Source organism: Hyperolius riggenbachi, chromosome 4 (assembly GCF_040937935.1).
Source record: "Hyperolius riggenbachi isolate aHypRig1 chromosome 4, aHypRig1.pri, whole genome shotgun sequence".
Taxonomy (NCBI): domain Eukaryota; kingdom Metazoa; phylum Chordata; class Amphibia; order Anura; family Hyperoliidae; genus Hyperolius; species Hyperolius riggenbachi.
This window is the reverse complement of record NC_090649.1, coordinates 411,712,926-411,736,270: the sequence shown is the minus strand read 5'-3', so window position 1 is coordinate 411,736,270 and position 23,345 is coordinate 411,712,926. Positions and strand designations below refer to the sequence as shown.

The 23,345-nt window shown below is 40.9% G+C and overlaps 1 protein-coding gene across 6 annotated transcripts in view; it reads left to right on the top strand.

Moving 5' to 3' along the window:
* The window catches only part of WDPCP (WD repeat containing planar cell polarity effector), a 541,772-nt gene that overhangs the window by 174,326 nt on the left and 344,101 nt on the right, over positions 1–23,345 (top strand). For all 6 annotated transcript variants that reach the window (XM_068232353.1, XM_068232349.1, XM_068232350.1 and 3 more), the window contains one exon: positions 11,780–11,971. In XM_068232353.1, the coding sequence (XP_068088454.1) occupies positions 11,780–11,971 (192 nt within the window). The remainder of the gene's footprint in view (positions 1–11,779; positions 11,972–23,345) is intronic.

Here is a 23,345-nt window from a genome sequence, read left to right as displayed (position 1 = left end):
GCTTTTTTGGTGCATGTGTAGGTACTTACATGATGCCATAAGCACCAATGTTGTTTTTGTGGGGGTAAAGGACACAGTAAAAAAAAAAAGTACATTTAAGTCAATCAGCTTTTAATTACAAAAACAGTCATCAGGTTGGTTAAAGATGCCACCACCACTACTATATACTGGAAAAATCAGCAGAACTCTACAACGATGTCTATGGATTTATTCAGATCCATTAAATAGTTCTGAGTAGCGGTGACTAACTAAGTGGCAGACGCTCTTTTGTTGCATCACTTCATACCTACCCAGACCATATATGCATGGAGTTTGTGAGTTCTCCTTGTGTTTCTGTGGTTTTGCACCATGTATTCCCGTTTCTTTTCGTATGCCAAAACAAGACACAACAAATAACATCTATATTGCGCTTCTTTTCCTGGCGAACTCAAAGCTCTTGAGCTTCTGCCACTAGGGCGCACTCAGTAGGCAGCAGCAGTGTTAGGGAGTCTTGCCCAAGGTCTCCTTACCAAATAGGTGTTGACTTACTGAACAGGAAGAGCTGAGATTTAAACCCAGGCCACCACTGTCAGGGGCAGAGCCCTTAACCATTACACTATCCAACCAACATACTGGTGGCTTTACTGGTTTCCCCCCAAATTGACCCTAGACTGTGGTAGGGACATTAAGATTGTGAACACTGCTTAGGGACGACTGGTGGTATGAAAATGTCATCATAACCTATAAAGCCATGCAGTATATTTGTCAGCACAATGTAAACAGGTAATAGTATAACTAATACTCGTTTCATTTGCTACTGCCAAGGTTTACTTCCTTTTTGTATTTCATACAACTCCGTGTCAAAGTGGTATATTTTTTACTATAGTAAATTATAGATAAGTTCTAAATCAGCCTAAACACTGCCTTGTGAATTGGCACTAAAAAACAAAAACTTCCTTTCAGATCTGCATTACTACACGGGGTCCCCGTTGCCTGGGAGGGAGCTGTTTGTAGCTCATTGATTGGTTTGCTGGTCGAGCCTGTGAAGTGTGTCCAGCTTCCCAGATGCCTATTCTCCATGTAAAACACATAGTAGTTAAGTTTCACGCTGACTCTCTCATCCTTTGTGTTTAGCAAATAAGGTCAAGCAACAGCGTGGCCATGCAAATGAGAATCCTTATCATTCGTATCAAGACGTCGGGAGGATTATCTGAGCATTAACCTTGATTTTAATGGCATTGGTTGAGTGGCAAAATCACAATTTGGATGAGTCTGATTATTTACTAAATACAATACATAAATGCAACGGGTTTTTAACACCCATTGCACTCTGTTATTATCGCATTACTTCCATCCTTTGTTGCCTTGCAGACAGGAATATGAAAGCAATCTGTCCTGTAGTGAGCCTGGCTCCAGAAGCATTTCTCTGATAAGAAGACCCCCTGCCCTTTGCTAGTGTCTGGTCCAGTAGGCTTAGCCATGCGCTTAATCCCCAGAAAGTGCTTCGATTATTGCTGACCAGCAATGGCAAAAAAATATATATATATTTTTTTTTTTCTGGAGCTATCAACCTTCCTTTAATTCCTTAAGCAGAAATGCAGTGCAATCTATATTTCCTTGGCATGTGTCACGCAGATGGCGCACAGCTCATGTTTTCAAATAACCATGCTCAAAAATAACATAGTTTGAATAATAAATGCAGCAAATCCGCTCCTAAGAAATAGAGGCACAATTCTCAAGAGCTGCATAAACTTTTCCGCATGAAGCTGTATCTCATCCATATTATGCAGAAAGAATAGCTTCTCTACAAAGTGGGTATTTGTATCTGTAGCTTTTAATTTCACAAGGAAGGGTTAGAAAAGGCAGATCCTGGTTTTAAACAGCCTAACATGTTTTTTTTTTAACATTTAATGTTTAGTTGATTTGTCTGAAACAGCATGTTTTTTTTTTCTTCCTCCAGGCTTGTCTTTGCGCTTGACATTTAAAAAACGAGCAGATTCAAATCTGTCATGTAGGGCGCCACTGTCAGGCAACCATGACTCTACATTTTAGTATTGATTGGAGTCGTTGGAAGTAAATTCCTTTTTTAACTTAATCCTCATCCCCTTCCCATGACAGGAGAGTGCTTGTGTGCATGCATCTATGCAGATGTTCAACCCACGGTAAAGATAAAATAAAAAATACATCACTATATTCTGTAGAATATTTCATATGCAAAGTCCTCCTTTGTACGATGGGTTTTTGGATCCGCTTCTCCATATTACAGCTTTCGATAAAAGATATATACATATTTTCCAGCAGGTGAAAATGAATTTTATTTTTAGTTTGATTTTTTTTTTGGCCATAAGCCAGTCTGATCTGCTGGCTCATGCCATAGCCTGGGGGATCGGCATGCAGAAATTTTAAGTCCACTGTCACTTTTTGGGTTGTGCGAATCAGTATTTCAGCTGTGGAGTTTGTCTTTCGAAATAAGAAACGGTAAATAAAATTTCGTAAAAAATTTACAGATATTCGTCATGGTAACATTAAACTAGGAAAGGTTCAAAACATCATTAATAGCAATTAAGTGTTTTATTTTCCAGCATATACCATATGCACTTATGAGAAAGTAGAGGGAAGTTTTATTAGCCATAACAATTCATTTTATGCAAATTTTGTTTTTTTGTCAAAAGAAAATCTGAAATATTACAGATAAAACCATTGTTTTGGAGTTCCTGGAGGTTTGTTTGAAAAGTTTAGTAAGTATAAAAAGGTTTAAGTTTAGTAAGTAGAAAAAGGTTCTTGTTTAAAAAAGAACTGTCGCGAAAATCTTAAAATTTAAAACACATACCAATAAGAAATACATTTCTTCCAAAGTAAAATGACCCATTACTTTTCTCCTATGTTGCTGTCACTTACAGTAGGTAGTAGAAATTTGACAGAACCGACAGGTTTTCGGTTAGTCCATCTTTTCATGGGGGATTCTCAGGATGGCCTTTATTCTTTACAAAGACATTCCCTGAAAAAAGATTTATACAAAGATGCTGGCCAGCCTCCGTGCTCGCTACACACTTTTTTGGCAGTTGGACGGAGCAACTGCCATTCACTAAGTGCTTCTAAAAACAAAGAAAACCCCGATAACCCCCATGAGAAGTTGGGTGATCCAAAATCTGTTGGTAATGTCAGATTTCTACTGCTTACTGTAAGTGACAGCGACATAGGAGAAAAGTAATTTATGGCTCATTTTACTCTAGAAGAAATGTACTTCTTATTTGTATACGTGTACATGTATTTTAAATTTTAAGATTTTCGTGACAGAGGTCCTTTAAGGCTGTTTGGCAATTGGCTGTGTAGCAAAGATAATGGTACCTAAGTAATGGTCACCAACTGTGTTCTTTTGCTAGAGAGAAGTGAAGTGAAACACTTACAAAAGACACAACTGCACCCTGCTTACAAAACTTGCAAGCAAACAAATAGATTTTATTTAGTATTATTTAGTTTAAATAATACAAAAATAGTTTTTACCATTAAATGTCATAACTGAAAACAAATACTGTAGATTAATTAAATACTATGCATTGTATTTTTTATTTTTTTCCAGATTACAAAGAACATTTTATGTAAACAAAAATATGGGACATGTTTCATTTTATAACATATTAAGAGAAACTAAGTTGTACTAAAATACTTAACACAACACCTCATTGAGGTGGCCATACAACATGCAATTTGATTGTACAGTCTTACCTTACCACATCCCTGTAGTACAAGTAGAACCCATTTGTTTATCCATATAGGGTGATAGTTTAGTGTATGGCCAACTTTGCAAGGTTCCTCCCAGGTTGTCTTTCTATTTGCAAACATGTTCAGAATGCACTGACGGGTCTTACTTCTTCTATTCTACCCCTTGACCGCCTTATTTACACCTAACCCATATTGACCCTCCGTTATTTTCATTGGGCACTAGTTTCAAGCGCAAAGCTAAAGCATTGGTTGCAAACCAACAATGCCAGAACAGCCTGCTTCACTGCCTCTATATTGGCAGATAGGGCCATTGGTGTCTATAGTTAACTGATAGAGTGATAAAAATTAGCTGATGTTCTAGATAGAAGACAGAACAAGAATATTTTGTAGCGTGTGTGTGTGTGTTCCCGTAAGGTCATTTACAGGTATTTAGAGCCACGCTGGTTTTTTGTCCTGGCCTTACTGTGATTTAATTTAGACTGGTGCACTAACGTGCACCTAGACAGTAACCTTAGGTCCACAGGTGGTTTAATGTAGCCATTTGATGAATAATAAGAGTTAGGGCCTGTTGAAGGAACAGCAAACTCCTTCCTAATGACCTATTTCTACTACAGGCGGATTCTGGATGCAGAAAAACTGACTCCAATGAAAGCCTATGGGAAATCTGCATCAGAAAAATTGCATTTAGCGGAAACAGGCCAATAGGCATTCGTTGGAGTCAGTTTTCTGCATCCAGAATCTGCGTGTAGTAGAAATAGGCCCTTAGGAAGGAGTTTGCTGTTCCTTGAATGATATGCTGCTATGATCCAGCGGACTACATTTTACGCCTTGGTCTCAGTGCAGGGATTGACGTCAGTCATACCTGAGCGTAAATTAAGGTTCTGCTGACGTCAGTGAAGAGTTCAACAATGTTTTGTCATCAGTATAGATTCAGATAGAGAGAAATGGAAAGCGCACCTAAAACCAAGCTGCACCTGACTGACACTATCTCCATAGAGCTGCTGGGCCTCTTTAAGACACAACTGCACTCATTACAGCTGAGACAGGTGCTAGACACCTATGGAGGATGTCCTTTCTGACAGGATTACCTCATCGCGGTGGAATGGTCTAATACGAATTCCTTTGCATGCAAATTATTTTGGAAGCAAACCTCCTCCATAAGTGTTCAGCACTTGTCTCAGCTGTAATGAGTGCAGTGGTGTCTTTAGAGTCCCTGCAGCTCTATGCAGATAGTGTTTTTTTTAATGTAAATTATTAGTAAAATGACGTGTCACACTACCACCATGAAGCTGAGATTAGCTCACTAAAAAACCATACCCATTATCATACCAATTGCCACTGACGGTCTCATGTTTTATTGAAGCATATTGTTTACAAGGCAATTTACTTGTGGTCATTAATGAGTGTTTTTGTAAAGGGTTAATCAGAATAATTGATTGGCGTTGTGTTACAGTGGTTATTACATAGCCTTGGTTATTTCCTTTAATGGGTATGGGAAAGCAATGGTCCTTTTTTTCATCTGAATAATCCTGATAGACAGAATGTACAAAACTGCTGTAAATTAACTTTCAAGTGCCGGCCCATTCAGTTTGGGTAATCTGACACTTTATAGCTGCTAATGAGGAGGAGCACCATGTTTTGCAGTACGAGTAGCTATTCAGTGGAAAAGCTTATGTAATAGTTATGTATATTTGAAAGTGATTATTGTCACTTCCTGCAATCCATATTTCTCAGCCCAGCACACATGCACTGCACCTTCGCTCATACAGATAGATGTCTTAGGACCTGCATGTGATATGACATAAGTCACCATCTCAGTTGGGTCTCCCATCAGTGAAATGATAAAGAGCACCAAAGGGATCATATAACCCACATTAATTTCTCTCTGACTTACTGAAAGAATGGCTATAAACTGAATTTATAAACTAACGTTCATTCATCTACTACCCCGCACAGGTATTGAGTACCACCCCTTACCGGAGAATTGCTCATCATTCAGCATCACCACACCAGTCTCTAGTCCCGACTTTCAGTGTCCTTATGTACACAATAGGACACATACCCCATATTACTCTGCTTTAGGATAGTGAAACACTTGTGGGACAGATGGGGGGGGATAGGTGGGATAGCAGATATGCTTCCTGCAGTAAGTGTAGCAGGAACACTAGTGTCAGTGGGGGCCAACGTGAAGGTGAGGCCTGGGGGAGGAATGCTGTTCTGTGATCTCTGCAGGTATATGGTCACTATTAGTGGTAGCAGGACCAGAGTTGGGGGGAGGGCTAAAGGAGGAATGCTCTGCTGTGATCTCTACAGATACATGGTCACTATTAGTGGTAGCAGGACCAGAGTTTGCAGCAGGACCAGTGTGTGTGTGTGTGTGTGTGTGGGGGGGGGGGGCTTTGAGAGGAAAGCTCTGCTGTGATCTCTGCAGGTACATGGTCACTATTAGTGGTAGCAGGACCAGAGTTTGCAACAGGACCAGTGCTGTGTGTGTGTGTGGGGGGGGGGGGGGGGCTCTGCTGTGATCTCTGCAGGTACATGGTCACTATTTGTGGCGCCAGGACCAGAGTTGGCAGCAGGATCAGAGTTGGGGGAGGTCTGGGAGAGGAAAGCTCTGCTGTGCTGTCTTCAGTTATTGTTACATGGCCACAGGTAGCAGTGAGACCAGAGGGGGGGGGGAGGGAGTGCTCTGCTGGGCTCTCTGCAGTTACAAGTACACTATCAGTGGCTGTGAGACGGGGGTGCAATCTGTATTGACCCCAATGTAAACTGGTTTGATATAGGAGGCTATATTTTGGCCAACAAAATTCTAGGTTTATATTGGTGTATATTTGGCGGTCCTTTTAAGTTTATTAACAAAGCAGGCTTTTCTGCCTACATGACCTAAATCATGATCTAAATCAGTGGAACTTAACCTTTTTGTTAGTAAAGGGATTTTCCAAGATAAAAGGAAAATTGACCTCTTGTTCTGACCCCCTTTATGTCTCTGGAGGCTGCCTTCTAAGCAGCAGGGCTCTCATCCTATTGTTTATCCAAAGAAAACATAAGGTACTTTCAGCTGGACAACTTTTATGTTGCAGAAGACAATTTGATGTCGTTACAAGGTTTTTCTTTGTAAATTTTAATTTATATCTGTCTAAGAAGCTGAAATATTTATTTGATTTTCAATATATTTTATTGAGTCATATCCACAACAGATAACATGAATAGTGATCAATACATATATGACTACAAATATTTTTTTTAGATAGTTTAGATAGTTTACACAGAAAATCTAGCTGCAAACAGATTCAGCAGTTTATTATTATTTATTCCTGTGATACAATGAGAGCGGCCATGTTTTGTTTGTCATATTACACACAGGCAAGCTGATCTGTATCTCCAGCCCTCAGCCTGTGAAAACTTCACACCCCTCTCCTCCTCACTCCTCCCCTCTGCCTCTGAAATCTCTGGCTAGTAACCTCCTCCTGCCCAGACTGAGCTCCAATAAGCCCTTGCTACATGGCTCCTAAAGTGCCAAGGCAATCTGGAGAAGCTGTGGGCAGGTTTAGTTTGTAGGAAATTAGAGTATTAAAACAAAACAAAAAAAAGTATTTAGCTTGAGGAATGCCCTATAAACTATATGAAAGGAGCACAATTATGCAATGAGTAAAAATGTATCCACTTTAAAGGGAATCTGAAGAGAAAATAATCTTACAATATAATAAATCGTATGTGTAGTACAGCTAAGAAATAGAACATTAGTAGCAAAGATATGAGTATCTTATTGTTTACAGTACAGGAAGAGTTAAGAAACTTCACTTGTTGACTATGCAAAAGCACCTCTCTGAGCCATCTGACTAATTTAGTCAGAGAGCAATGCTATTTTCTAATGCACTTATACATCAAAGAAACAATGTAAGACAACTCCAGATAAGATTTTACTGCAGGAAGTTCAAAGGGTCATTAGCTCTGCTCTGTTTTATAGTTTAAAATGCAGTTTGTGTAGTTTGTTAACTGCAAATATTAGAGAATGATGCAATGTTATAAAAAAAAAGCTAAATAACTGAAAATAAAAATATGAGACTCTTTTCTTTGCTGCTAATATTGTATTAATTATCCATACTACACATACAATTCATTATAGCATAAGTTTTTTTCGCTTCACTGTCACTTTCATTTTCTTGACTCTTTGAAGCCACTGTTTTGTGGTGGAGATGGTTTTTCTCTTCCACATGGTGGAATGAGGCCTCCAGCCACTGTGATCAGGTGGGGGTAGATCTGTTTTGCCATACTTGGCATGGGAGAGATCTGAGTTAGGAAGTAGGACGACATCGGGTGAGAATGCCAACCAGGCCCCTGATATAAGTTGAGTTATCCTTAAAATATATTTTTTTTATTCAACATTCAGTTATAAATAACACAGGGATATGCCTGTCAGTGTTTTTATTTAAAGCGGAACTTCAGCCTAAACAAACATACTGTCATTAAGTTACATTAGTTATCTTAATTAAAATAGATAGGTAATATGATCTCTTACCCACCCATGTTCTAAAAGAACAGGCAAATGTTTGATTTCATGAGGGCAGCCATCTTTTTGGTTGAAAGGAGGTGACAGGGAGCATGAGACACAGTTCCATCTGTCCTGTGTGCTGATCACTCCTCCCAGTTGCTAGGCAACATGAATAACAACATAGGCAATCCCATCATGCTTTGCACAGCATCAGGGAAAAAGCCCCGGCCGTTTTCTTTGATGGGTGGAGCTTAACTAAAAATGCAGCTAAAAATGAGGCTTGGATAAGAAAAACAAAGTTCTGATGCTGTGAAACCGTTAAAGAAACACCAAGCCTTTTCAGTTCTGCTGAGTAGATTTTTAGTCCGGAGGTTCACTTTAACCAAGTCAAGGTACAGCCATCAAGATGATGAAGTCATTAAAACCTGGACATCTTTTTTTTTTTTTTTTTTTTGCTAGAAGAGGTTTTGTTTTACTTTTATAAAAGATGTCTGCAGTAGTATAATAAGTGTAATAAGACATTCCTCAGACTGTATCACTGTGTGACTGTCTCTTCTTCAGGAGGCGGAGCATTGTATACTGGGAGCAGCAGGGGCGGGAGAGCAGCCATTCACCTTCCCTACCAGTAATTATACTGGAGGGGTGTGGCTTGGCTGCCATTTGACTACCATTTTGTTGGGTTGAATGGACGGGACTACAGAGGAAACAGTCATATTTCAGTTGGGAGGCTCCTGTAAAATTCATGTCTTTACTGCTTTTTTAAAACCTTGGATGGGGTTGGAGGGTAAAAAAGTAAGGTGAAAAGTTGACATCTGAGTAATGGATGTCACTTGGCTAGACTATACTGCCTTGGATTCAGCAGGTTACCTTTACATGCTTGTCAAAACAATTCTTTCATCTCATTTTAACTAAAGAAGTTAGTTGTTATAGGAATTAAATATCTTCTAGAACAGTGTTTTTGTATTGGTATGTACCACCTTTGTTTTGAAGAATACCGAAATGTAGCAGGCCGCATAAACATCACAACATCTCTCTCCATTAGTTAATTGAAAGTCACATAGAATACATATACATGTATACACGGTGGCGGATTTGTACTTTTCAGTGCCCAAGGAATGCTTTTTTGGCACACTGTGGTGCCACATTTTCCCAGGTCTCCCCCAACCTCCCTAAGCCTAATGCAGAGTGGCGCAGGGAGTAACTGATATATTAACCTGATATGGACGCAGGATCGACTCTCGTCTTCCACCACCAAGTGGCACTGTAATGCTGACAGTCTACTCTGGGTCTCTGTCACATGATAATATATTCACTAAATATTGATAAAATTACCTAGCGCACACTGGGCAGGGCAATTTTACTGGTATTTACTATTACACAGAGTGCACACATTGTGTGTCTAGTGCACTAATGTGCATCATACTAGCAATGTGCGAATTACCTACTGTAGTTAACGCCAGCTTTGCAATGTGCGCAACTCCTGCAGTGTCAGATGTGAAAATACTGATCAAATTCCTGTGCTTTGTGCGTGCACAATAATTTTACTGTTGCTTACTGAATATGACCCCTAGTGCCTTTCTAGTTTTTACCATTGCAAGGTAAAATAAAAGAAAACTAGTTGTGTTATCTATGGAAATGATGAAGTTGAACAGAGTCAACTCCACCTCCACCTCACAAGTAAACAGAAGCCAAAACACTTTTATCTGGCTAAGGAAATACTGCTTGCCACAGTTCCCTTTTGGATGACATTACATCAGCTGAAATATGTCTGATATCCCACTCATCACCAGAACTGCAAGCTTTGTACTGCTTTGCTGCATCCCCCCCCCCCCCCTTATCAACCCACGCTCCAGTCCATTGAATCTCACATTTTCTTCTCATGAATGTTCGATTGACAAGACAATCAAACCTTTGTGTTAGATTTTATTTACTTACAGAAAATATATTAGTGTAATAGATAATTGTGGAAGGTGATCAAAAACAGCCTAAAATGAAAAAACATGCAAAGACCACAGGAGCTCGGATGGTGCAATATATCACAGGTAGGAGTTAGAGAATAAATGGTAGAGGTTATACTCAATTGAGGAGGTTGCAGGGGGCAAACAACCACTGATGGCAGGTGGAGATGTACAAACCCGATTCCACTCGGATATGCAGACAAGCTGGGTTAGGTCGCTCACTTGCTACAAAGAAAACCGGGTGGTCCTAGGACCAAAGGCCAAACAGTACACCCCTCCAAAGGCTATCATTCATAAAGCATTCCCGCATGCGGTAATGCTGAAAACTGCTGACTTTACCGAGCACTTAGCAAACTGTCAATTAATAAAATCTGTTACCGCGTGAAAAGCTGACATTCCGGAGCAGTGAGGTAAATTACCGACTTGTGCTGTGATTACCTCAACACATGTAACTAAACGTCAATTCATAAAGATTAGAGCAGGCGGTATTGGGACGGAGAATACCGCTTGCTTTGAAGAGGTGATAAGGGTGCGGATAAGAGCAAAGTTAATGGAGACAGATCTCCCAGGCAGCAGTGGTGAGAGCAGAACAAAAAAGGCTTTCCATAATACCCCAGGCTGTGTTTTTGAACCTCTTGGGTACCTGTTTTCATATTTTTTTTACATCAGAAAGCCTGCATGTGTAACATTTCTTAAAGTTCTAAGCTGTGGCAATTAAATAGATTGTTTAGAAAGACTAATAGACAGATTCAGGGCAAACAGAGGCAGTTAAAAAAAAATGCACATCTAAAGGGAAGTTGGGGATGACTCTTTTATTGTGTCTCTGCACGGAGAATATGTATCAACTCAGGCAGCTTCTTGTGCTACTGCCAGTTTAGTTCGGGAAAATACCGACCTTCTATCTCAACTTTAAACATTTTTATGAATTAGCACACAATAGTCTAAAATACCGAATGCGGTATTTTCCCACCCAGATTTTTTTTACCTAACATACTTTTATGAATGATAGCCATTGGAAGGTGTAAAGCACAAGGGGGAAAGTGATGCACAGAAGTATGATAAAATACGCTAAAAAAACAAATAAAAGTAGAAAAGGATGAGGTCGCTTACCTCAATGAGGACAAATTCATAGGATTACCAAATATGCACTGGCAACACGCTTCATGGGTGTTCTCCTAGGAGGTAATTTTTCATCTTCAATTTAAATGCACTTTGTAGCACTTTGCAATGAAAAAGTACCAACAAGTAGGTGAAGAGATATTGTCAAATTTATTTTGAGTTTTTGTTTGCTTGCTGGGGGTGTGAAAGGCGTTGTATTTACAAGTTGGGAAAATATAATCTAGGAGAAAACTTATGTGAAAAAGTGAATATCATATGGGCCCTTATCCTTTAGTCTATTATTTATTGCATAACGTGTGTCTAGCTTAATGTTCATGTAGCAAATGTTGAGATTTTCGGTATGGCATAGCGGTTTGCTACATCCATTGTAATGCACATTTTGGAGCCTACTCTTCAGCTGTACCATTGGTTTGTGTTCAGTTCCTTTCACAGAACTGCTTTATATAGTTATTTGTAAATTTTAATGGCGTGTGCATTTGTTTGTTTAATCATTTCCATTTTCAAACAGATATCATACATCGACATACCAGGCCCAAAGGGGCGACATCTGAACCGTCATCTTACAATCAACAGTGTGCAGGATCTTGCAGTGTGCTGGTGGCCAGTTCCGGAGGATGACGTCTGGCCCTGGACTCCAGTAACTAGTGAGAAAGACAGAGCTAACATGGTCCTTCTAGGGTGTTCCAGTACCAGACTAGAGGTAATGTGTGTAATTGTGTAATCTGAAACGCATCCATAGCTTTTATAAATGTTCAGATATTGAAACTGCTAGCCAGGTGTGACCTTGCCATAGACTGCTAAATCAGTTCGGGCCAGTTCAGATGAGCGTTTGAACCGGCTACCCGGCGTCTCGCTCAAATGCTTTCTGCAAGCGGGCAGAAAAGCATTTAAGAGCTTTTGACGGCTTCCAGCCTCGCTTCCTGGTATGCGCTGTTTTTAACCACTGCAGGGGGACGTAAAGACTTAGAGATCCTGGAAGCAGCATGTTGCTTCCTGGGTCGCCTGAAATGACTGGAAAATTGGTATCGGAATGCGGCTTTTGCGGCGGTAAACGATTGTAATGACTCAAGTAAATGGACATCGCTTAAACAACGAGCGCCGCAGCCTGTTATTTATCGGCCATGTGAACCGACCCTTAACCTTGTGCACGCTACACTTGGAGCTTTAGCTTAGCTTGGAACTTTACACATTTAAGATAGTAATTCAGCTTGGTTGTTATGCTTATCTATCTCTGAGAGTGTCTTGGATTCTTTGCCCTGCCACAGAGTCTAGTGGTCCTCAAACTAAGGCCCGCGGGCCGAATGTGGCCCCCTGAGGCTTTTTTACCGGCCCCACACACACAAAATGTATTACTTATAAATGCGTTCAGCTATATCTTTAAATATTGGTGGTCCACATATAGAATAGCAGTGCTGGCACCACCCATCCACAAGGTAGCCAGAAAGCAGTAATTCCACATCAGGTGACACTGCTGTCCAATTGGACAGCAGGTTTTCACCTGGGTATGCTTCACTGTCTGGCCCGCAAAGACTTCTACATCATTTTATGTATACTCTGGCCCCCCAGCAGTCTGAAGTATGTTGACCCGGCCTTCAACCCAAAATGTTTGGGGACCCCTGCTCTAAATCCTTCCATGTAAAATGCATTTGTCCTAAAATTGGCCTTGTGATAATTTCACTGGACAGCTTAGTCATGATTGTTGTAAAGACCTATTGATGGATACACTGTAAGCAGCCTGTCCTATAGAGAGGGGAGAGAGAAGGAAGGGCCATCAGACTACAAGACACTCCCCATGCCAATTTAGTTAGGCATCCATGTTAATAGCCGCTAAAATCATAAATTTAGGCACCAGAGTTGATCGTTAAAATAGCGGGCATCAGAGCTGTTCACTGTACAAACTGCAGCTACAGATATTGGGTGCCTTGCCTCCAGCGCCCAAATTTTTAATTTATATCCGCTATTAACATGAGTGCATGTAGGGCTCCTAAACTTCCTCCGCAGAAGATGTCTACGGTTGCTGTATTTTAACTGCCATGCTTAGAAGCAAAAGGACCAGTCAGAGCTAGTTGCAGTTTAATTTTTTTTCAAATGGCAAGGCTGCATAGGATGCAACCTTAGGGTTTATTGGCATTGTGCCAAATAAGACACAGATTTACTTTGAAAAAAGAAAGATAAACTAGGGTACTAAACTTTCAATAATACTGCTGCGCTCTCCAGAGTCTGTTATAATATTTAACCAGAACAAAATTTAGACAGACTGTCTTACGAAGAGTCCTCAATATTTCAATCAGAATGTTCCATCCATTCTTGAGGTTACTGCAGGGACTTCAATTATTAAAGCACCGTTTTAGTCGCCGTTCCTAAAAATGATACAAATCTCCACATAGGGTGATACCGTTCAGGCAATCAACACTGCTTATATAATACACCACCAAAACGTGCTCCTGTGAGTCGTGTAAGTTAGTGCCAAACTGATGCACCAGTGCCCCTTCTCCCTAGATGCTCACCAGATTTTTTCCACCCCAGTCGTCAGGTGGATCAATAGTAGTGCTCAATTCCTCAAGTGAAATGTCATTAATCCTAGAAAAAAACTTTCACATAGGGTAATACTGTTTCTATAAGTTCAAAATTGTTCCACAATATTTCTCTGTGCTGTATGCGAATAGTGCTCTCACTCCATGCAGTGTAACTCCCACTCCCTGCATAACAATATGCTCACCAGATGGAGCCCACCTCCATATACAGGTGGAAATCACGCTTAATGGTACCTCCGGTAACAAACTCTCCAACTCCTTTTCACAGAACTTAGCCTCTCCTGAGGTTTTTATTCCAATAAAATGATTCTCAAATAAAACACATAAAAAATGCATATAGCGTAAATCCGTTATGATCTGCCTCTGGACGCACACACAGACATACACTTACGCGTCCAGGGCAAGATACAGCATGTCACAAATCTCCAATCGCCAATGCCCATCCGCTGTGGGTAAGGGGAATCGTAATACCGCGGCGTCCCGCTTTGATCCTCTCCTCCCGCCGGGCAGTTCCAAGTTTTTCCGCGCTAGTAGCAGTGACCGGCCGGTCCACTCACTTCCGGGTGCGCGTAATTGCGTCAGACGCTAAGCTCCGCGCGGAGGAGCTCAGGGCGGAGCTTAGCGTCTGACGCAATTACGCGCACCCGGAAGTGAGTGGACCGGCCGGTCACTGCTACTAGCGCGGAAAAACTTGGAACTGCCCGGCGGGAGGAGAGGATCAAAGCGGGGCGCCGCGGTATTACGATTCCCCTTACCCACAGCGGATGGGCATTGGCGATTGGAGATTTGTGACATGCTGTATCTTGCCCTGGACGCGTAAGTGTATGTCTGTGTGTGCGTCCAGAGGCAGATCATAACGGATTTACGCTATATGCATTTTTTATGTGTTTTATTTGAGAATCATTTTATTGGAATAAAAACCTCAGGAGAGGCTAAGTTCTGTGAAAAGGAGTTGGAGAGTTTGTTACCGGAGGTACCATTAAGCGTGATTTCCACCTGTATATGGAGGTGGGCTCCATCTGGTGAGCATATTGTTATGCAGGGAGTGGGAGTTACACTGCATGGAGTGAGAGCACTATTTGCATACAGCACAGAGAAATATTGTGGAACAATTTTGAACTTAAAGAAACAGTATTACCCTATGTGAAAGTTTTTTTCTAGGATTAATGACATTTCACTTGAGGAATTGAGCACTACTATTGATCCACCTGACGACTGGGGTGGAAAAAATCTGGTGAGCATCTAGGGAGAAGGGGCACTGGTGCATCAGTTTGGCACTAACTTACACGACTCACAGGAGCACGTTTTGGTGGTGTATTATATAAGCAGTGTTGATTGCCTGAACGGTATCACCCTATGTGGAGATTTGTATCATCTTTAGGAACGGCGACTAAAACGGTGCTTTAATAATTGAAGTCCCTGCAGTAACCTCAAGAATGGATGGAACATTCTGATTGAAATATTGAGGACTCTTCGTAAGACAGTCTGTCTAAATTTTGTTCTGGTTAAATATTATAACAGACTCTAGAGAGCGCAGCAGTATTATTGAAAGTTTTGTAACACTGTTGGAATTCCTGCGGCGATCCCAGAGACTGATTATTATCTAAACCTATTATATTCTGAGGACTGTGGCGCAATTAATAGATATTATCAAACTAGGGTACTAGTTAAGGGAAATAATGCTCCTTTATTTTCCAGCAATCATATGAAAGACGGGAAATGTATCTTTGTTTGATCTTTTCCAACATGTCCGATCTGCTTCTGGTTGAAAAATGGATCGATTTTGTGCAGTACTGATCTTAAAATTGTTCCCCCCCCCCCCCTACCAATTGGAAACAGATTGGACATGTTAGAAATTACCAAGCAACTGAAAATTTCCTATTGATCCGAATTGAAAATTGTATTGCATGTGCCCAGCTTATGTTGGGTACTCGCCTGACTAACGGGAATTGGACAATTATTTCCATCATGTCTAATCTGCTCCCATTCAATAATAGGAAGTCATTGTGGGAAAATCGATCCTGTTATCGATCGAGAGCAGTTTGGACATGTACACATGGTGCAGCTTCCTGTCAGAATACACGTCGATTGGATGGGAAAGTGCATCATGTGTACCCAGTATTCGGGCTCAGTGGTGACCGGGAAGAGTTGCTTATCTCCACTGGAGAGAAGTGCGGTAACAATTATGGTTATTGTTGCATGAGTCACGACTCTAACAGAATGCTATGTAAAGTGTTTGGAAGGGGAGATGGTTCACTAACAGCTTTTTTAAAGGAAACCAGAGACAACTATAATGTGGGTATTTACACTTACCTAGGGCTTCCTCCAGCCCCATGAGGTGCGTGGGCTCCCTCACTGTCCTCTCCAGCCGTTCCTTTGCCTTGTAATCCATCCCGGCGATGTGCATGAATGGCTTGGCTGTGCACACACCTCCCGTAGCCCTCCTGTAGCTGTGAGCTTTCTGAACCTGCACAGTATGCTCCCAGGAATGTGAACGCGCATAGCTGGGCCGTGCATCTTCAGAAGTGCATGACTGGCCAGATTACTGGGAGAGATAACAAGTGAACGGAAAGGATGGCGAGGGAGAGGGAGTCCATCCGCCTCATGGGGCTGAAAGAAGCCCCAGGTAAGGATAAATACCCACATTATAGTCTTCTTTGATGCACTTTAAAGGGACCTTGAGCAGTCAAAAAAAATGAAACTGGTACTTACCTGGAGCTTCCTCCAGCCCACTGTAGGCCGCGAGCTCCCCCGGTGTCCTCCTGGATCCTCTCCCGGTCCTGCTGGCGGCTCTGTTACCGGCGACTTTCAGGCTGAAGGTTCGGCCTTTTCATCCTGAACAGGGACGCTCCACGTCATCATGCTGCCTGCGCCGCGTCATCGCACCAGCCGATGTGACAGTTGTGCGGATGTGCGGTTTTCTGACTCTGAACCGTGCATGCGCAGGACTGTAATGCCAGCCGGTGTGATGACGTGGAGCATCCCGGTTCAGGAAGAAAGTGCCGACCTTCAGCCCAAAAGTCGCCGGTAACGGAGCCGCCAGCGGGACCGGTAGAGGCGCCAGGAGGACGCCGGGGGATCTCGCGGCCTACAGTGGGCTGGAGGAAGCCCCAGGTAAGTACCATTTTCATTTTTTTTGGACTGCTCAGGGTCCCTTTAAGTGTGCCTATAGTGTACCTCGCGTGTAGCTTCAAAATATGAAAAAGTTCTAACTGTGAATTGTTCTCTTTTTTTTTTTTTGCTTTTTACTTGTCTGTTTTCTTTTTTTAATGCAATCAATGTGTAATATATTACTGCTTTGATTTCGAGAATTAATATATATAAATAAGGGTTGTGTTTTAGATGAGATACTGAATGACTGTGCTGCGCACTGAAAGGTGCAATTAAGTCAGGGAGAGGAGTATGATTTAAGATGTGCCTGGATTTCATACATTTTGGCTTGCAGCCATTAAATTCATAAATCCCAGAGCGCTGAGCTCCTGTATGATTTAGTTTCTTTACCATTTTTGCTGGAACAATGCTCCCTAATGTCTTAATACATCAAAAGGGAGTAATGTGCATGTTACCGTTGTAGTTTTAGAAAGCACAGTTTAGTGTTTTGGAAAGCCAGCTTTATCCTGTGGCAGAATCCCAAAGAAGAAGTCATTAATAGAAAATGTCAAAATCCCTTTTTCCCCAAATTGGCTCCTTTGCGAATAACATTGTCGCTGGCCTCTGTGGCAGATTTCCTTTACTGTTCCTCTGTCCATTTTCTTTATTCCTTTTCTCTTTGACCCTCTAAGGTCTGGATCACACTGCAAGAGGTTTTTCTAAGCTTTTTCTCTATTTTAAAAGCTCTTGCTAATGTGTGTGTTCTCACCTGACCGATGTGATTTTAAAAAATCACCCATAGCATTGGACTTCAAATCATTAGCGGTAAACAGCTCTTGCTCTTAGGGCTGGTTCACACTACAACAGCTTTTAAAGCGCTGGTGATTGTAAAAGGTCTTGCTAATGCAATGCTATGGCAGATATTTACAAAATCACATTGCTGCAGTGTGAACACTCACAAAGGATAACATTAGCAAGAGCTTTTAAAATCACAAAGCTCTTAGAAAAGCTCTTGTAGTGTGAACCAGCCCTAACTCTTACTCTCTGCATAGCTTTTGCCTCTGATTTATCCAAGTAACGTATTAGTAAGTGCAATAAAAAAAAAGACTTCTACAATAATGTGTCCCTGATATGCTCAGAACACTTTACATTAAAAGCCCAATTTAACCACAAAATAAAATGAAACAATTTAAATTCTAATGTCGATCAGGTTGATAGATGAATTTAAACAGTGTATGGAAGAAGCAATACCTATTTCATGGGCCAAATGTGTTTGCCCCCGCAATACAGTTTGCTTCCTCTCCTCAGCTGGGGGTGGGTCTGTCAGGTGTGACTTTCCTAGACGGAAACAGAAAATACTACATCCTTCAGCATCCCTGAAGGATAGTAGAATCTTTGTCTATGTGAGCAGAAGTAAGTGAGGCATTAACAGTACAGTTGTTGTGATTTCTGCAATCCCGGATTTAGGGACCCCTACGGTGCTCGGGTCCCTAGGTAGTTGCCCAATTTACCGAATGGAAGCACCAGTTCTGTACATGAAGACTTGCAGTTAACATGATATAGATTGTGAGCAGCACCATTTTGTGTGAAGAGACTGGCTTCATGTTGATGTTTGAGAACTACTACTTAATTTTGATGATTGAATTGGGTTTTAATAAAATTCCAAATCTTTTACATAGCAGTAATTCTGCAGGCAGGCATTCTAGTCTGTTACACAAATGATATATGATATCTCCAGTCCCTCTTCTCTTCGCTGACCTTAGATGTGATACTTTAGTTTCCAGATGGTAGATTAGTAAGCCCGTATGCCTAGAATTTTTGCTATGGTAAAAGACTGCAGTCTTTACTAAGGTCAGATTGAAAAATAGTGAAGCCCCGTTTACACTTTATCAGTTGGTACGCGGTTTTTTTTCTTCTCCATAGCAGTGCATTGTGAAAAAGATTTCAGTTAAATTGCGTTAAGTGTGAACTGTACCATAGGAAAACATGGGCATTACTTTGAAAATCAGTTGTCCTTTCGGTTATAAGTGAGAGCAACTGATTAAGTGTTAACGGGGCCTAAGGGCATCTCTCCACTTGTCAGTTTTTATCACTATTTATTACACCTAAATTATCTATATCTTGTTTTTTAGCCACAAATTTTGCTTTTGGGGGTGATACTTGTTTTCAGTAATTACTTTATTTTCTAGGCATTTTATAGGGAAATACAAAAAAATGAAAAAATACCCCATTTCTCCAATTACATACCCCATAGTTTTAAAATTAACAATGCTACTATAGATAAAACCTACACATTTTATTTGCCCATTTAGCACAACCATTAAATTATGTTCCTAGTACAATGTATAGCAACAATTTATTATTTGGAAATAAAGCTGTAGTTCCTTATCAATAAGTACAAGATCTTACTTGCTAAAATAACAGCAATATACCCTCATGACATACATATTGAAAAAGCTCAGACCCTATTTGTTTTTGTTTGTTTTTTTGTTTGTTTGCTTTTTTAAACAAAATAACTATTAAATGTATTTCTTTTATTTTTTTACTTTAATTTTACTTTTGGGCCTCTAGATGGCACTATAAACACTAACCTGGGTTACCAGTAAGTGTTAAAAAAATGTTTTTTTGTTAACTTTACATTTTACTTTCATTATTATTAATGAATATGGCTCCTGATTGGGGTCATGTTCATTCATTCCAGACACTTCGATTCACATGTTTACCTTCACCAATCACCAACATGTAAATTCCACCATGAACGAGCGGCGGGAGTGTGCGGGGGCACGCACCCATCGCTGACTGACAGGACAAACTAGTACGTCATGCTAGTGAGAACAGTGCTCAAACTGGATGCTTAAAGGGAAGGTTAAGGGAGGGTGGGTAAAAAATAAAAATCAATTTCCACTTACCTGGGGCTTCCTCCAGCCCGTGGCAGGCAGGAGGTGCCCTCGCCGCCGCTCCGCAGGCTCCCGGTGGTCTCCGGTGGCCGACCCGACCTGGCCAGGCCGGCTGCCAGGTCGGGCTCTTCTGCGCTCCAAGGCCCGGAACTTCTGCGTCCCACGCCGGCGCGCTGACGTCATCGGACGTCCTCCGGGCTCTACTGCGCATGCGCAGTAGTTCTGCGCCTGCGCAGTAGAGCCCGGAGGACGTCCGATGACGTCAGAGCGCCGGCGTGGGACGCAGAAGTTCCGGGCCTTGGAGCGCAGAAGAGCCCGACCTGGCAGCCGGCCTGGCCAGGTCGGGTCGGCCACCGGAGACCACCGGGAGCCTGCGGAGCGGCGGCGAGGGCACCTCCTGCCTGCCACGGGCTGGAGGAAGCCCCAGGTAAGTGGAAATTGATTTTTATTTTTTACCCACCCTCCCTGAACCTTTCCTTTAAAAACGTCTAGTTTGAGTTAATAAGTTAAATATTATCAGACAGTCCTACCTCCTCCACACCCAGATATCCCAGGTGTCCCCCTTGGAGTTAAGGCTGCGTCACTGTCACCAATTCCTAGCCCTTACTACCAATAGGTGACAAATTTAAATGGATATACTCAGGATCAGTACAACTGTGAGCCAGATGCGTTCTTTGTTTGCAAACATGGGCTTATCTCTGCAGTCAGAATATCAAAGGAAAAACCTTCACTGGGAAAGCTGAGGGCATCAGGCTCCAGGGTAAAGTGAAAGTAATCTTAAGAACCATTTGGGGCACTTTGTAAAACAGCATTCTGTTCTTAGTAATCCAAATATAGTGGGACAAATCTATTACAGTAGAGGGAAAATGTTTACTGTAATACTGTTATCGGCCAATGCATAAATTGCAGGAGGGAGATATTGCAGCCCTTATTCTCGTTGTATTTAGTCCTGGCAGAAGGTTAAGTACTTCAGGAAAATGGCATAGTTCTACTAAAATCTGACTTCCAAAACCTAATATCAGGGTGCTGTGAATTGTAAAAAAGACAAAAAAAAAACCTCCACTGAAAACTGAATAATGTGCAAAAAGTCTTCATATCTTGCCGAACCTGTGTACAAAATAGTGTGCCAAATTATTTTCACATTTCAGCAATTTTTGGGGAAAGAAGTAATAAATTGACGAGAGCAGTCTTATGAATAGGCTTATCTGTCAAAACTGATGTTTCCATGACAACAAAATAAAAAAACGAAAAACGGAAAGTATTAATTCCAGCCCTTTCTAAATAGATCATATGGCATTTTCAATTCATCTTGTTTACACATTATCTTACAGATTATATATATGTGTGTATATAATATATATATATATATATATATATATATATATATATATATATATATATACAGTATATATATATATATATATATATATATATATATATATATATATATATATATACACAGTGTATATATATATATACTATATATATATATATATATATATATATATATATATATATATATTATATATATATATATATATATTACTATATATATATATATATATATATATATATATATATATATATATATTCTATTACAATAGATGTGCAATACATTGTAAAGCCTCACTATGTTTTGGAACAGCAGTAGCTGAGTGCCTGGAGACAGTCTAATGAACACTGGCTTCTAGGGACTAACACTTTTCAATCCTTTTTCCTGATCACCCACAACCCCCAGCACTTCATTTTTTTTTGCTATTACATGAGGCCCCGCACTGTTGGAGGGAAGCAAAGTGTTGGACTTTGTACGGCACTTTGATCCACATAGGGAGACGCCATACTGGACCAGATCCAACAGCAGCGCCCCTACATGCACATGTTTATCTCATTATGTCACATGTTGCCTCAGTTACACTTTAAGAAATGGAGAAGAGTAATGCAATAAAACACTCCCTGGATCTATAGGTATCAACTTACCAAACACTGTATGTAGTAGTCATATAAACTTAATTTGAACAGTGTTTGTTGTATATGACAAAGTCACCACCACCCCCCGGGTCTCAGAAGACTTGCATCATAGCACAATATTAACAAGTAAAACATATAATGTTGCAGTGGGGGGGGGTTGTTCCCAGATAATCCACTTGTAATCCAACATGCTGCATGTTAGTCAAACCTTTACAGAGGTTTGACTAGGCCCAGGAGACAGCAAACAGGAAGGAAGAGGAAAGTTCAGGAGCAATGTATTGCTTACCTACTGGAGTAGGTCACGTTGAAGGGTATGATGCTGGTGTCAGTAATGGAACTTGTCGAGCACAAAAATGTCTTCTACTACAGATAGATATACAGGTCTAAGAGATTGAATGCAGTGACACTGGAGTGACTTTCTAAGGACAACCTATTGTGTAGAATAATGGAGTCATATTTCAGATATCAAATGGCTGCAGAGAGGTTCATGCTTTTTTCATTCCTCTGCCCAAGATTTAATAATTGAAGTGAATACTGTGAATCTTCTCTGCTTTATGAAAAAAAATGTTTTTTTCTGCAATACTATGTGGCATCATAGATCCCATTGGTGCTTAGCAAAATTCTTTAGGAAACTTGCACAATGAATAATGTGCTTGTACACTGAGATAATATGGATATGATATATACTGTATGTAAAAAACAGTCTCCAACTGTCCCCACGTAAGTAGTCAGTGGTCTCCAATGAATTTTGTCAAGTTCACTAACCTTGAATCTGCCTGAAATTGATATTGTTCACTCAGTTTCAAGTAGTGGGATGCATTGAGAGGGTGAAGGAGGAAAACAAATAATAATAATAATATCATGGTAATAGCGTAATGCTATACAGGAAGTGCCCAGATAATAATATTTCAAGTAAAAGGTAAGTATTAAACTCTCCTTTCAAGAGCCATCTAAGTCAAATGAATTGGGTGACAGTTGAGGACCAGATCTTGTACAGACACAGGCTAGGAATGTGTTCTTTTGATATGGGGGGGGGGGGGGGGGGCAGCACACGGTGAATGATAGAGCAGGAGGGGTAAGGAGGTGTAAAGTGGGCTCAGCATGTACACTGCCAAGATGACTCGGCAATCTAGATCTCTAAGCATCGGCAAGAGCAGCACTTACCGTTTGCTCCAACCAAGAAGCATCTACCGTGTGAATAAAGTCTATGGACCAAAGAATAGAGTGGTCCTGCTGCTCTCACTGCAACATTTATTCAACAGGGAGTCTACCAGTCCACACTTGGATCCACCATAGGTGTGTAGTAGCAGCAATCCAAAGTAAGAAATGACTGGGTCTCTATCTGGGCTTATCAGAAATTGCAAACTTTATTCAAGTACCATAACCACTAAAACGCACAACGTTTCAGCCAGAGGGCCTTTATCACGTGCACTTGACAAAGGCCCTTCGGCTGAAACTTTGTGTGTTTTAGTGGTTATGGAACTTGAATAAAATGTGCAATTTCTGCTAAAGACCCAGTCATTTGTAAAAAAAAAAGTCTGTGGAGCCATCTAATGTTTACCTTATTGCAGCAAAACAAGTACTT